This window comes from Oncorhynchus kisutch, linkage group LG11 (assembly GCF_002021735.2).
Source record: "Oncorhynchus kisutch isolate 150728-3 linkage group LG11, Okis_V2, whole genome shotgun sequence".
Taxonomy (NCBI): Eukaryota; Metazoa; Chordata; class Actinopteri; order Salmoniformes; family Salmonidae; genus Oncorhynchus; species Oncorhynchus kisutch.
Genome location: NC_034184.2, coordinates 51,614,914 through 51,631,081, shown reverse-complemented (window position 1 = coordinate 51,631,081; position 16,168 = coordinate 51,614,914). Strand labels below are relative to the sequence as shown.

The window sequence follows — 16,168 nt, the reverse complement described above, 5'->3', positions numbered from 1 at the left end:
ATGGGGGACTGGGAGCAGGGGGACTGGGCTGGTGGTCCTGCTGTAGTCGGTGAGTAACTGACTACTACCACCAGGGGACTGAGAGCATGGGGACTGGGCTGGTGGTCCTGCTGTAGTCGGTGGATAACTGACTACTACCACCATGGGGGACTGAGAGCAGGGGGACTGGGCTGGTGGTCCTGCTGTAGTCGGTGAGTAACTGACTACTACCACCATGGGACACCAGGGGACTGCTAGGCTGTTGGAATTGGAAAGGCAGAGGCCATTGTTTAAGTCTAAAACTGGTTTCCCCAGAAAGAGAGAGCGAGAGAGAGATTGTGAAAGAGAGGGAAAGAGAGCTTGGGAAAGAGAGCTTGAGAAAGAGAGGGAAAGAGAGGGAAAGAGAGCTTGAGAAAGAGAGGGAAAGAGAGCTTGAGAAAGAGAGGGAAAGAGAGCTTGAGAAAGAGAGGGAAAGAGAGCTTGAGAAAGAGAGGGAAAGAGAGAGCTTGAGAAAGAGAGGGAAAGAGAGCTTGAGAGAGCGAGAGAGAGGCTGTTTTCTTGTTTTCCTTTTTTTAATATTGCAGATAGATTGTAGGTTCCATCAATTGAATTGTCTGCATCATTTCTAATCCCCCTTATTTATTTATTTTTCTCTATACCCCCCAGCCTACCATCCCTACCCTGATTGGAGTAAACTAACAGATAACAATACTTCTACTGCTACTTACAGTTATTTTCTCTCACATCTACGGTACCTGTAGTTAAATAATTATATTCCTAATTTCCTCTTTCTTCAAGTGCTGGATTTTCACCCACAGCGGCCAATCCAACATTTATTCTGATTTTAACTCCAACACTCTGATGTCCACAGATTATCCCATCTTTCCCAGTATAATGCCATTTAGCTATTTGTTTTGCAATACATGCAAGCCCCCTTAACTTTCAAATCCCTGGTGGAATCTACAGGGCTGGCAGGCTGGGGATTCAGTCATATTTGGTGCTTTTCATTTACAGCACCTTGCTCTGACTCCCAATGTTCATTTTCCCTCTTTCTTTAGACTACAGAATTGTTAACACTTGCCTTTAAGGCTGGTATTTCAAAGTCCTCCAGAAGGCTTTGTAAAGTGCCAAACTCTTGAAATGAATTTAGCTGCATTTTTTTATTGTTTCTTTTGTAGCTTTGAGTAAAGCTTTGTGCCAACGACTGGTGGAACAATAACGTTAAGCCCAGGTGCAACAGAATTAAGACTTACAACCTGAAACAGAAATATTGGAACTATTATTGCAAATGACACAAATAATGAATGTATACCTCACACATCGCCTTTTCTTCTCAAGGTTAGATATCCTACCGATCGGTGCAGCTGGATATGAATCATTCTTCTTTCTGACGATATTGCTCTCTTTCTTTTTTATGCTCTTATAAACAGAAGGAAACAGAGAGGCTTGTGTCGAAGCAAGACTGTTTTAGCATGATTTGACCAGGCCTTGGTGTAGTGAAACTTAGTGGTATGGACTTCATCATAGGGTGTTGCTAATTAGCTAGCCCATTTTCTTGCCAGGCAGCATGTCCGGTTGTGCAGCACAGTGGAAGCCTCCACAGCCTCTCTCTCCTCTGTAACTCTAATGTAAATATTTTCAATTGACTTCTGTAAACTGGAAAACAACCACACCTAACGAAGCAAAGGACAAAAGGAGAGATCTGATTTTATGTTTCCCCTCCTTTATGCTCTCCTTTCTTTTCTCCCCCCTGAAGTTGTCCCACTTTTTTCTTATAAGGAACTCATGAGGAACTCGATTTCTCTCTCCCTTCCTCAATCTATCTTGATTTTAAACGTCAGGCACCTCGTTATGGGGGTAAAGTGAAGTCGGTGTGTCGGTCCTCTAAACACTGCACCATGCAGTCTTCTGTGCTGAGCTTGCCTTGGCCCCATCCTCATTCCTCTTTCCATCTCCACTGACACACAGCCACACTCCACTCAAAAGTAAAACAGCATTCTTCTCGTTGTTTTCCTATTGGAAGGAAGGTCCCTGGAGCCTCCAACATCCGTCGAGCTATGTATTCCTCAGTGTGGATGTAAAGTCAAAAATAAGCGCTAACGAACAACGTAGACCTTATACTCTCCCTACTCTTATTAGCATGGATGTCGGAAACCAAGAGATTGCATTACAGAGTTCAAATCAAGATGCTTATCTGCGGGGCCAATAAAAATATATATTTTACACATACACAGTTCACTGAAAACCACTGATGTTTTCTCAAATGAAATCTGATTATTTATCAGAGCCAATTGATATGTTTACCTCTACATTCTTCCCTGTTTTACTGTAAAGCTAAGGTCAATTTAGTTTCACTAGAATCTGATATTCTTACCGTAAGTGGAAAAATGTAAGACATCGAATGAGATTTAATACGTTTGTGGCCTTATGATATTGTTCAGCATATAGTTGTCGTCCTAGGCTTATTGGGCTGAAGAGAGCAGGGTAGGCATTGGGAGTCTGAGGTTACTCTAGCCCTGCCTGCTCTGTCTGGCCGGGTTGTGGGAGGCAGTGGAGGTTGGATAGGCCTCACACCGTCCACATCGCCCCTCCGCTTCCCCTCAGCTCTAACTCTATGTGATATGCTCTGCGTTTGGCCTGGAAGTTATTAAGACTTCAGATATTAAAGGCGGTTTCTCTAATGAGGGCAGTAATGCAGGCTGACACTTTTACTGGCACTGCAACCTGCCTGCCTGTAGCGGAGTAGAGGAGGGCAGGAGCACCGACCCACCACGTTCCCTCCTTCCCGATGACTTGGGGAGAGAGAGGGGGGAGACGTAATACAACACAACTCAACACACTATAACAATCAAGTATAATCCAGAAACAATTGCAAAGAAATATGCTTTTTTATTGGGGCTTTTTGATTTTATAAGGTTGCCATTGTATTGGAGATTGTTAAAAACAAACAATGCACAATAGAGCGGTCTCTTTATTTCTGCTCGTTCTGACAATAAGCCCCAGACCAGAGACCACAGTGTAGTGTAGGCCTCACGGGCAGCGTATTGAATTGGCAGAAGATAGCACAAATGGAATCCACCACAGGCCTTAATGGCCGTCCGAGGCATTCTGAAGAATGTCCTCCGCCGTACATCAGATGTAGAGATAGTGAGAGGATGTGTCCCAAACAGCACCCTGTTCCCTATAGGTCCTGGTCAAAAGTAGTGCACTATTAAGGGTATAGGGTGACATTTGGGCCAGAAAGCGCATGGAGAGGGAGCGATGTAGAAGGTGAGAATGGTGTAATGAGAGCTGTAGAAGTGTAAGGGAGCGTGAGCCGTTTGTCATCCCACGGTAAGGTGCTCGTAGTGGGGCCTGATACCGCCGGGAAGAGGGGCCAACAACCACCGCTGCTCAGCTCTACGCCGCATTACTTCAGACAAACAACCGTGTTTGAACTAAAAACTCTGATCTCTGGGGCTGTGTACCAAATGGCTCCCTATTCCCTTTATAGTAAACTGCCCTATTGATCCTGGTCAAAAGTATTGCACTATAAAGGGAATTGACTGACATTTGGGAAGCAGACCTAGACTGGGGGGTAGTAGCATGGCCGCCTGCAGCCTGCTTCTCTGTCTTACCACTGTTCTGAGATACGGGTCATAAAAGGCCTGTATTAGTACGCTCCAGCGCCTTTAACACCTACAACAACATGCCAGATCTCCGCCGCCACACACACACACATCCGTCTTTAAACAGCACGGTCACACACACACACACACACACACACACACACACACACACACACACATCCTTCTTTAAACAGCACAGTCACATTCCTTGTGGTCTCTCAAAACAAATTTAAAAAGTTAACTCCGTTTCCTCGTCTTAATAAATCTACGTGGCGAGGAACGTCAAGACCCCTTTTGGACTTTTTCTCTAAAAACTCTCCTGAAAGATTGATTGCCGTCTTCACGCGGACATGTGCTGTTTATGTGAGATGGCGACCGCACTTTGCTAGAGCCCGGCGGCCCGCGCTATTGGTCGATCTCTCCTTTTTATTTTTCTTACACAGAGAACAGAGGATGAATGTGCTGAGGAAACAGCTTTTATCACTTACAGGGACCATGTGACGGAGGACATATGGCCGAGCGGTAAACTAGGGCTGTGTCTCAAATGGTACTCTATTGTCTATGTAATGCACTGCTTTTGACCAGGGCTCATAGGGAATAGGATGCCATTTGGGAAGCAGCCTAGGACTAGAGAGTGTTACGAATGTTATTGTCTGTCTGCATCAGGACTGTAGGTGTGTGTTGCGTGGCCTGAAGTGGCTCTCTGGCTCATTCTCACACACACACACACCGGCTCGAAAAGGCAGTCTGTTTGCACCTGTTTATCAGAGCAGCTTAAAACCTCTCTGGATGGACGGACGGACGGACGGACGGACGGGGGGGGGGGGTGAAGTGTAGGTTAACGCACCAGATAGGACAGAGACAAACAGACAGGGGGAATAGGATCCACACTCTGATGTCTAACAGTACAGCGCTTGTGTTCAACTTCAGCTTATAACCCCATCTCCCTATTTTTTCTCTCTCTCGCTCTCACTCTCTTTTTCCACCTCATCCACATCAGTGAGTGAACTCAATGTCCATTTGTTTTAGATGGCGGCCTGCTAAACACATTTGCCTGCGAAAATGAATTTCCAATAGGGCCTGATGCGTTCGTGGTGCCTGCCCAGAACGACAACCATGTCAGGAATTCCGTCCAGGATCAACCCTGCCTTTGTGCCTTTCTACAAGCGGACTGTATAGAGCAGCTGTGGAGCTAGTTGCCGCGGTAATGCTTCTAGAACCAGGGGCATGGAACCTTGTACTTCCGGAATTGATTGTTGTCCACACTATTTGAAGACATCTATATGGAGACTGTTTGAATTAGCCTCATATATCAGCTTAGCCATTCCTGCTGAAGTCATCGAGTATATATTTTCAGGAGGGTGTAGAGGGAGACAGGGGGAAGAGAGAGAGGGGGAGATGTCAGAGGTGGGAGCGCAAGGCTCTGGAGCCGCAGACAAATCAATATTGCATTTACCCCCTTCTCTCTCTCTCTCTTTCGCTCTCCCGCTCTCTCTCTCACCCTCCTTACATCTCTCCATCCCTATCTCCCTCTCTCGCTCTATCCCTCCCTCTCTCCATCCCTCTCTCCCTCTTCCCTAACTGCTCTCCTCCCCTTCCTCCCTCCCTCTCTCCAGTAGATGTGATGGAAAACCCAGCTGCCCACTGGGACGGGTCCTTGTTGATTTTTCAGGCTGTTCAGGGAAACACAACAAAGTGCTCTCTTGGCAGGCCCCTTTGGTGCTGCAATCCTCTCTCTCCCTCACTCCTCTCCTCCTTTTCTCCTCCTGTCACTACACCCCAGTCATATTTACAGTAGTGAGAGCACAGAGGTCTCGGTCAGTGAGTTTCACAATCTGGCCCTCTCAGTTCCAAACCGTGGACCGAGGTGTGTGTGTATGTGTGTGGGTCTGCCTTCAGTAGGTCTGTAAACACCAGCACACAAACGGTCGGTGCCTAAACTTGGCCTGAGCTCCATTTGTCAGTGTCTGTCATTGGCGTATGGGACGGAAAACATTCCGCTGCGTCCTGTCCTGGGCCTGGCCTCCACACTGCCTCGCTCCTCCGGCCCGGCCTCTCGCTAGCCCACCTTCATTATGAGGAGGCAGTGATGACTGCATGACTGATGTTGTTTTAATAGTGCTAAACTCCCTTTCTCTTCCTCCCTCCTTCCGTCCCTCTCTGCCTCTCTCTCTCTCTTGCTCACTCTTTGTCTTTGTCTCTCTCCAGGTCCCACGGGGGTAGGTCTAAATGAGCTGAAGAGGAAGCTGCTGATCTCTGACCCCCGACACTTCAGCGTTACCGTGCCACGTAAGTCTACCCACTTGTGACCCGTAGTTACAGTTAGACACGCACACACACACACGCATACACATACAACAGTATTTCCACCCGCCGCTGACCCAGACTGGTGGAGGTGTGTGTGTGTGCGTGTGTCCAGCTGCCGCTGACCCGTAAACTAGAACATCTCTGCCAGACTAGGAGTGTGTGTGTGTGGGGGGGGGGGTCTCTCTTCGGTTGTGGTCAGTCTGAGTTTAGATATCCTCTCCTCCATATGTTTTGGATCCTTTTATTGGCAGATGGTTTTAGGGTCTGAAGTAGTCATTTGGTTTCCTCCTCAGCCTCTCTTACCATCCCCAGACAGTGAGACTGACAGGCAACAGGATGGATGCTCTTGTCTTTGTAATCAATAATAATAGAAGCTCTGGTCTATATCAGATGGTTATGAAGACAAGTTGCTCTGTGTGCATCCCAAATGACACCCTGTTCACTATGTAGTGCACTACTTTTTACCAGGGCAGATGAAGCTGTGTACAAAATTTTTTCCATGACATCTGACCAAGTGAATGAATGAAAAATATTTTACCAGGTAAGTTGACTGAGAACACATTCTCATTTACAGCAATGACCTGGTGAATAGTTACTGAGATGAATGAGCCAATTGGAAGCTGGGGATGATTAGGTGGTCATGATGGTATGATTGGGAATTTGTCCAGGACAGCAGAATTAACACTCCTACTCTTACGGTAAGTACCATGGGATCTTTCTTGACCACAGAGAGTCAGGATATCTGTTTAACGTCCCATCCGAAAGACAGCAATGTCCCAAATCACTTCCCTGGAGCATTGGGATAATTAAAACAAATTGACCAGAGAACAGAGTGCCTCCTACTGGCCCTCCAACACCACTTCCAGCAGCATCTGGTCTCCCATCCAGGGACCAACCCTGCTTAGCTTCAGCAACAAGCCAGCAGTGGGATACAGGGTGGTATGCTGCTGACCAAACACTATGATTCCTTATTGATGTCACCTGTTGAATCCACTTTTATCAGTTTAGATGAAGGGGAGGAGACAGGTTAAAGAAAGATTTTTAAGCCTTGAGACAAGTGTGACATGGATTGTGTATATGTGCTATTCAGAGGGTGAATGGGGAATATAAAATATTTAAGTGCCAGGTGCACCGGTTTAAGTGTGTCAAGAACTGCAACGCCGCCGAGTTTTTCATGCTCAACTGTTTCCCATGTGTATCAAGAATGGTCCACCACCAAAAGGACATCCAGCTAACTTGACACAACTGTTGGAGTCAACGTAGCTTTCGACACCTTGTATTCCATGCCCCAACTAATTGAAGCTCTTCTGAGGGCAAAAGGGGTTGCACTCAATATTAGGAAGGTGTTCCTAATGTTTTGTACACTCAGTGTATAGGGAATAGGGTGCCATTTTGGACGGACACTCTGTCTAGTTTCTGGCTGGATTCCCACAGTGAGCTGAACCCTCACACACAATGACTGGTAGTGTACACTGAACGTACAGGGTTCCAGGTTAGATTCTAAACTGAGGCCAAATGTCCGCTGTGATTTTTAAACTGGTAAGAAATCGGACAATCACCCTGGATGAAGGGGTTTTAGCGTTCTGCTGCCAATTTGTTTTTCGCCTTCGTGGTTGTTGATAAGCGTGAAGGTCCATAGACCCATGCACGGAGGCACACACACACTCACGCACAGAAACACTCATACACACTGAGGTGTCTGGGAGTGACTAACGCCAATGCGTTGCTCTCAGGCTGGAGGACTGTGCGTCTCAAGGCCCCAGTCCTCCAGACAGACACATACACTCTCTCACACACACACCCTCTCTCACACACACACACACACTCTCAGACCCAGGCGAGTGGAGTGGTTCTCCTCCTGAGTGTAATTGTCTGTTTTTCGCAGCCCGTATGACAAGCCGAGAGTGATGGAGGAAACAGTGCTTTATTTTCTACCTCCTGAAGAAATGCCATTCCACTGCCTCATGTTTTGGCACCACCACTGTACACCCTTCCCCTCTCTCTCTCCTCTCCCTTCCCACTCTCCACCTCCCTCCATCTATAAGAACAAAATGACAGCTTGCCATAATGCTGGACACCATCCAGCACTATAATGCTTGTGACTTTGACTCACACCGCTGCCAACGCTGAGATTTTAACTTTTTCTAGGGTTTTCTTCAGCATGGAGGAGCAAAAAACTATTTCTGAGCCCACAAGCCCTAACCAAGGCCAACATGTTAGAACAAATGAATTGGTTTGATTTATGCAGTTAAGCTGAGTAATTGCATATTTACTGCAGGCTAGCTGGCAAATGTGCGAGGGGGAGAGGAAAACGGGAAACTGTTGATATTAATTGCCATGATTGTAACATGCAGCGTGGCATAATGGATGTGTCCCATTCTACGTCTGACACTTGAAATGTCACTGGTATTAAAATCCCATCCCAGTCACTCTTTTCCCCATAGTTCCTGCTGTTAATTGTTCACAAATGTGACCCATGGTTGTATGTATAATAGGCCCCAGACATAGTCTAACCCCTTATAGATGATGACATATAGTGTACTAGACCTCTGTGTTTCATTGAGAGGGAAAGGGTCTCGGAAAGTATCTATTTTCCCCTTTTTATTTGATCACTGCCAACGTACAGGCTACAGATGGATATATTTAACACTTGCTGCTACCCCCTTTGTTAATAAAAAAACCCGACATATTTCTGAAGTTAAGGCTTTTTCTTCCCTCCCTGTGTATGTCAAATGTAAACCAGCCAGTCAGAAACACTAAAATGATTGCAATAAGCCAATTAGGATAGGGGTTAAACATTTTGATTTGAGGCCAGAATCACTGACAGATATTTTCCATGATTGGGGAATGAAATTCATTTCAGATTCCTTTGTTGCACCGTAAATATTTCCTATGCCACTGAGCAGATGGTAAATAATATGGATTCGTTTTGTCTATATGTACTGAAAGCAAGGGCGTAGTGGAAGCCCCTGCAGCCCACGCAAGGCTGGGGGGTCCATGAGCTCTGGGGGCCCATGAGCCCATCATCTCACACCAATGTCTATATTTGATTATTTATTTTAATAAATAATTTTGACAGTAACCCTCCTTTTTCATTTCCACATGTAGCAAGTAAAGTGTTTTGTATTGTCCAATCGACACTAAACTAAAATATAAAAATAACATGCAACAATTTCAAAGATGATCCTGAGTTGAGTAAGGAAATAAGGAAATCTGTCAATCTAAATCAAATCATTAGAACCAAATCTATGGATTTCACATGAGTGGGAATACAGATATGCATATGTTGGTCATAAATATATATATTTTTAAAGTAGGGGCGTGGATCAGAAAACCAGTCAGTATCTGGTGTGATCATCAATTGCCTTATACTTCGCGACACATCTCCTTCGCATAGAGTTGATCAGGCTGCTGACTGTGGCCTGTGGAATGTTGTCCCACTCCTCTTCAATGGCTGTGCGAAGTGGCTGGATATTGGCAGGAACTGGAACACGATGTCGTGCACGTCAATCTAGAGCATTCCAAATATGCTCATTGGGTGACATGTCTGGTGACCAGAGGTGGGACCAAGTCATTGTTTTACAAGTCACAAGTAAAGTCTCAAGTCTTAGCACTCAAGTCCCAAGTCAAGTCCCAAGTCAAGTCCCAAGTCAAGACTTATATAAGTCTCAAGTCCTAAACTTTGAGTTTCGAGTCCTAAACAAGTCATAATGTGCTCTTCACCAAATGTAATAGCATTTCCTATTTTTAACAAGAGTAATAGTTTGTATATTACATTTACGCAAATCCTGGTTGCTTTTAAAAATATCTATATATTTATTACTTTCCAAATAAATGTTATATTTCGATGAAAATACATGGGTAGCCATGAGAAAGACCCGATAGTGATCGGGCGATGTAGGCTTGTACACTATCGCCCAACCTTGTTTTAGGAACATCAGGCAGGATTTAGCCAACCAACTGCCTAGCCAGTTGTAGCTCAATCTTGGATGCAATGATCACGTTCCCACACTGACCTCATTGATTTAACCTACATGATACACTAGTAAAGTAATAAAATATATAGCTGTCGGCTATATTAGCCACGACTTACCGTTCTTTGTGCAGCTTCAAATGTCGAACAAAGTTGGAAATTGTTGTGCCTTCGTCAGTAATTTTCTTCCCGCACGTTTTGCAAGTTGCAATCTGTTTTTTGTTGATACAGCATCGTCTTTGTATCCGAAAATATTAATTTGGGGTATCATCTTTCCAAGGGCTCCATCTGAATTCACTTACCAACTGACCGTGCTGAGAGTCCCTCAGCTCTGTCTCACAAACTAACCTTGCCCTCTTCCATTCTTAAGAGGCTGAACTGGCACTATTCTGTGTTTGTGAGATGTGCTGCATTTGCTGTTTGTTTGTCCCTCTTAAGGTTTTGTAGTTTCCCCTCATCTGTGTTTAGTATGTAATTTAATAATATAATGATAGGATATGAGCAGTGAAGCAGCAGTTGGATGTCAACTGTTTTGCTGGCAGCTGTACCAGCTGCGATGCCTTATGCAAGGTGGAGGTTCCTACTTCCACTGGCAACAACAGCTCTGGTGGACATTTCTGCAGTCAGCATGCGAAATGCACACTCCCACAAAACGTGAGACATGTCTGGCATTGTGTTGTGTGACAAACTACACATTTTAGAGTGGCCTTTTAATGTACCCAGCACAAGGTGCACCTGTGTAATGGCCATGCTCTTTAGTCAGTTTTTTGGTATGCCACACCTGTCAGGTGAATAGATTATCTTGGCAAAAGAGACATGCTCACTAAAAGGGATGGAAACAAATTTGTGCACAACATTTGAGAGAAATAAGCTTGTGTGTATGGAACATTTCTGGGATCTTTTATTTAAAGAATCATGGGACCAACACTTTACATATATTTTTGTTCAGTATAGAGGGGTAGTAGGCAAGTCAGACATGCATCTAATTAGCCTATTTCTCAGCGGCGCCGGTGGCAGCCCACCTTGGCCAACTTACCTAATTGGCTTTCAAGTTTAAAAAAAAAGTTAGGTCGGACTCGAATGGAGAGTGAGTGCATTACTCAAGATGGATAAACTGAAGGCAAGACCAAGTGGTGCACAAAAATGCAGCAAAAAGCTTGATTGTTTAAGCTCGTGCCAAATTGCTGAAGATCAGCAAAGCTACCACCTCGTCCTCGACTCATGAAACACCATCACAGGTGTAAGCTACCAGGCCTACTTATGTAGCAGCTAGCACTAGCTGCCTCCCAGTCCTGACAGAGACCTCACTGTCCAGGCCCGGCAATGACAGTGGCCTTGCTCCTCCTCTTCTTCCTACCCTCGAGAATAGTGACTGTTCCTGTAGCCAGCCCTCCTCCTCCCCTCTCCCAGAAAACTTAGTTTGTTGATGAGTACTGGATTATTTGGAGAGTCTAGTTCTTCCTCTTGTCTCTTTTGGGAAGGATCGATTTACCGTTTCCAAACTGAGCAACAGATCCAGTAAATCACGTACACTACCAGTCAAAAGTTTTAGAACACCAACTCATTCAAGGATTTTTCTTAATCTTTACTATTTTCTACATTGTAGAAAGTAGTGAAGACATCAAAACTATGAAATAACATATATGGAATCATGTAGTAACCAATTTTATATTTGACATTCTTCAAAGTAACCACCCTTCACCTTGTTGTCAGCTTTGCACACACTTTGCATTTCTCAATCAGCTTCACCTCGAATGCTTTTCCAACAGTATTGAGGGAATTCCCACAAATGCTGAGCACTTGTTGGCTGCTTTTCCTTCACTCTGCGGTTCAACTCATCCCAAACCATCTCAATTGGGTTGAGTTTGGGGGATTGTGGAGGCCAGGGCATCTGATGCAGCACTCCATTACTCTCCTTCTTGGTCAAATAGCCCATGCACAGCCTGGAGGTGTGTTGGGTCATTGTCCTGTTGAAAAACAAATGATAGTCCCACTTAGCTCAAACCAGATGAGATGGCGTATCACTGCAGAATGCTGTGGTAGCCATGCTGGTTAAGTGTGCCTTGAATTCTAAATAAATCACAGTGTCACCAGCAAAGCACCCCCACACCATCACACCTCCTCCTCCATGCTTTACGGTGGGAAATACACATGCGGAGATCATCCGTTCACCCACACCGTTCTCACAAAGAAGGCGGTTGGAACCAAAAAATCTCCAATTTGGACTCCAGACCAAAGGACACATTTCCACCGGTCTAATGTCCATTGCTCGTGTTTCTTGGCCAAAACAAGTCTCTTCTTCTTATTGGTGTCCTTTAGTAGTGGTTTCTTTGCAGCAATTCGACCATAAAGGCCTGATTCCTCTGAACAGTTGAACAGTCTGTTACTTGAACTCTGTGAAGTATATATTTGGGCTGCAATTTCTGAGGCTGGTAATGAACTTATCCTCTGCAGCAGAGGTAAATCTGATAACTGATAGCCAGTTTCATCATAACACTTGATTGTTTTTGCGACCGCATTGAGGAAACTTTCAAAGTTCTTGAAATGTTCCGTATTGACTGACCTTCATGTCTTAAAGTAATAATGGACTGTCGTTTCTCTTTGCTTATTTGATCTGTTCTTGCCATAATATGGACTTAGCCCTATTTGGTAAAATACCATCTTCTGTACCCCCCTATCTTGTCACAACAAACGCATTAAGAAGGAAAGAAATTAGACAAATTAACTTTTAAGAAGGCGCACCTGTAAATTAAAATGTATTCCTCATGAAGCTGGTTGAGAGAATGCCAAGAGTGTGCAAAGCTGTCATCAAGATAAAGGGTGGCTACTTTAAAGAATCTCATATATAAAATATATTTAGATTTGTTTAACACTGTTTTGGTTACGACATGATTCCATATGTGTCATTTCATAGTTTTGATGTCTTCACTATTATTCTACAATAGTAAAAATAAGGAAAAACTCTTGAATGAGTAGGTGTTCTAAAACTTTTGACTGGTAGTATAGGTGTTCGCCCGTGAACTCCACTGGCCACTCACATAACAACATACAGTATGGAAAAAGAACACCTTTGCCCCTGCCCCTCCACTCTGTTCCGATGACTGAGGCCACATCCCAGAAAGGACCACATCTCAGGCACGTGCCAAATTATATTAAAAAAAGGAGGAAAAAACGGTAAACCTGGCGTGGTGGTTGCAGGAATGGTGATAAAAGTTTAATAGTTTGTTTTGGAGCTGGTTGGAGCGTGCAGACAATTTGTCTGAGGAGTGTAACGGAGTTGACCTCTGACCCCTGTAGCTCTCATTAAACAAGCGGCGGTTCAACGTCCAAAGACGGCACAGAGGGACCTCTCGCAACTCTCAAATCCACTGGAACCGGGCCAGTCCGATCTGCTCTCACACACACACACACACGCACATACACAGTGCTGCCGTTCGCGCTCCCTCCACGTGTCACACTTTTAATGGCAGGGGTTTATGGGGAAGTAAATGTAGGAACTGATCTTAATGAGAGTTACCCAACTCAATTACATTACCCTCTCAGTCTCCGTTTAATGGCACTGCTCCTGTCTGTGCATGCTTGTGTGTGCTTGTCTGTTTGTGTGCGTGCATGTGTGTACACTACTGACTTATTACTGGGATGGTAATAAGGAAGGATTCATGTTAGAACTATGCCTCAGAATGTCTGGATTAGTAGTGATGTATCTCTCTCCATCCTTCTCTCTCTCCCTCTTTCTTTCTCTCTCTCACCCCACCCCCCACTCTCTCTCCCTCTCTCTGTCTCACTCTCCCCCTCTCTCCTCTCTCCCTGTACTACAGACACCAGCCGGCCGAAGAGGAACCAGGAGATTGACGGGGTGGAGTATCACTTCATCTCCAAAAATATATTTGAGACAGACATCCAAAACAACAAGTAAGTAGCGGCTTTAAACAGCAGACATCTATAACCAGCACTAATCTCATCTCTAATACAAAACACACCACAGCAAATACATGCTATCTGCATCCTTCCATTCCCACACGCACTACAACTGTAATGTAACTATAACTCATATATTTGAAATCTCAGTATCTCGTTTTGGAATCAATGAATTCGGCCGTCTCCTCCTTCGCCACTAGGGGCAGTGTAACTGTAACCGTGAGAGACAGACTGGTGAAGGAGTTCAGCTGACGTGAGCAGGGTTCTCTGTAAATAGACCAGTGCTCTCCCCTATGGCTCTCCTGCTCTGAGTGTGAGGTGGTACTTTGTAACAAAGCCACCCTTTACAAGAGCCCCAAGGTCACAGTGGGCCCCTTTCTGCCCTGTGTGTGTGTGTGTTTCTTTGAGGTGTCCCCGGGCCCCGTTTCCGACACTGACACCCGGGAGCCGCTCTAACATTATGCGGTGGATAAATTGAAACCGAAATCGTCATCCTTAGTAATGGATGCCTTCCCGCCCTTCTCGCCCCCCAAAAACACATGACATACACAGTAGAACGCACGCACACATACAACACAACAGGATGGCTGGGGCAGAGGGAGGCTGGGACCAGGTTGGGATGTTGTATTTTTAGGGCTGGTTCAGCTGTGGTTGGTGATGGGGCACGGCATGGGATGTTTTTCGCAGAGTTTAGAGACAGGGGTAACTGGGGAGACTGCGATGTGGCTGCAACGCTCGGGACACTCCACACATACACACACATATCAGCTAACTCTGAATTATAAGGCGCTGGAGAGAGGAGGAGAGTGAGATGGACTTGTTTACGTTGCGCCTCGTCGCATGCAATCAGAACAATGTGCACGCACACACACACACACACACAGACGCTCTCTCTCTCTCTCTAAGTGCCAGTAGGGAAAACCTCCTTGAGAAATTGGCCACAGTCGGTAGTGGCGCGTGAAAGTGGGTGTAACGTTCCCAAGGAAAGCCCTGTTCCCTGCTAAAAATGGATAGCATCCATACAGTCCCAATTTAGCTGAACCTCTCCTGGCATGCTAGCTTGTCCACAGCAGCTCTCCCAATTTATATAGCAGCAACAAACAGTATAGCCTATGCAGTGTATGGCCTATGGCATGCCTTTTTAAACATAGGCTACTGTATGCCTTTTAAATGAATTTCCCCATAAACAAATATACAGTAAGAGCTCGTTAGACTACAGGCTCCTTTTCTGAAGCTGAATAAAATGTTCTTACTGGGGGCAATTACTATAAATTGTGTTTTACATGGATTTAAGTACAGTAATACAGACTTTCAGCCCAATGATCATCAGGACCAGTCTGAGCGCACATCCCAAATGGTATCCTATTCCCTACATGGTGCCCTACTTTTGACTAGAGCCATATGGGCCCTGGTCAAAAGTAGTGCACTGTTTAGGGACTAAGGTGCCATTTGGAGTGCACTCAAAGTCTACCAACGAACACAGTTGTCTTGTTTTTAGAAATGTAGACATTCTTTCCACTCTTTAACTTCTGTCTTTCTTTTCTTCCTCCATCTCTCTCCTCGTTGGCGGGGTGTTTTGTGACCGTGATCGGTTTGAAGCAGAGAGATTAGGCGGTGGAAAACTGTTTGTTTGCCCTCTTCCACTGCTTCTCTCTTGAAGGCTTTAGTGAGGGCACACACACATACAAACACACACATACACACGCTCCTGGCATTCACCTTCTCTACACTTTAAACAAACCGGTGTTACTGATTTAAAGTGTAACATAGAAGTGTATACCGTATAAAGGATTATTGTGCCAAAATGTTTGGATTGGTGTTGTACAGAAAAAATGCTGTCTGACGACCTGTCAGTGGTTGAAAGAGTAATCGCTAGTCCCTACGGTACAGTGGGCTTTTAGAATATCCTTGTTCTGAACGGAATCTCAGTCAGAATTGTGTGTGCGCCTGTGCCTGTGTGTGTATGCTGAACATATGTGTTTGGAAAGTATATACAAATAAGATAGGAGTGAGATTATAATACAGTATGTTAGTCCACATTGTAGGTGAACGATAAATTGGTTTTATTTTACATTAATCTTAATGTTCATCCCAGCCTGTACTTCTAAATGATATTAGTGAAACCTTTACTAACTGATCCGCTATTCTGCTTTTTCACTCCCCTCATCCCTCTGTCTATATGACTTTCCCTCTCTGTCTCTGTGTGGATTTGTGTGCTACAAAATGAATTGCATTTTGAAGACATTAAAGTTGTTCTAATCTCTCTCTGTCTCTCTCTCTCTGTCTCTCGCTCTCTCTCTCCCTCTCTCTCTCTCTCTGTCTCTCTCTCTGTCTGTCTCTCTCTGTCTCTGTCTCTCTCTCTGTCTGTCTCTCTGTCTGTCTC

The 16,168-nt window shown here is 44.9% G+C and overlaps 1 protein-coding gene across 2 annotated transcripts in view; it reads left to right on the top strand.

Annotated features, from left to right (window-relative positions):
• LOC109899553 (MAGUK p55 subfamily member 7) overlaps positions 1-16,168 on the top strand; it is a 258,023-nt gene that overhangs the window by 224,891 nt on the left and 16,964 nt on the right. For both annotated transcript variants that reach the window (XM_031835938.1, XM_020494890.2), the window contains 2 exons: positions 5,796-5,876; positions 13,686-13,779. In XM_031835938.1, coding sequence (XP_031691798.1) covers positions 5,796-5,876; positions 13,686-13,779 — 175 coding nt within the window. The remainder of the gene's footprint in view (positions 1-5,795; positions 5,877-13,685; positions 13,780-16,168) is intronic.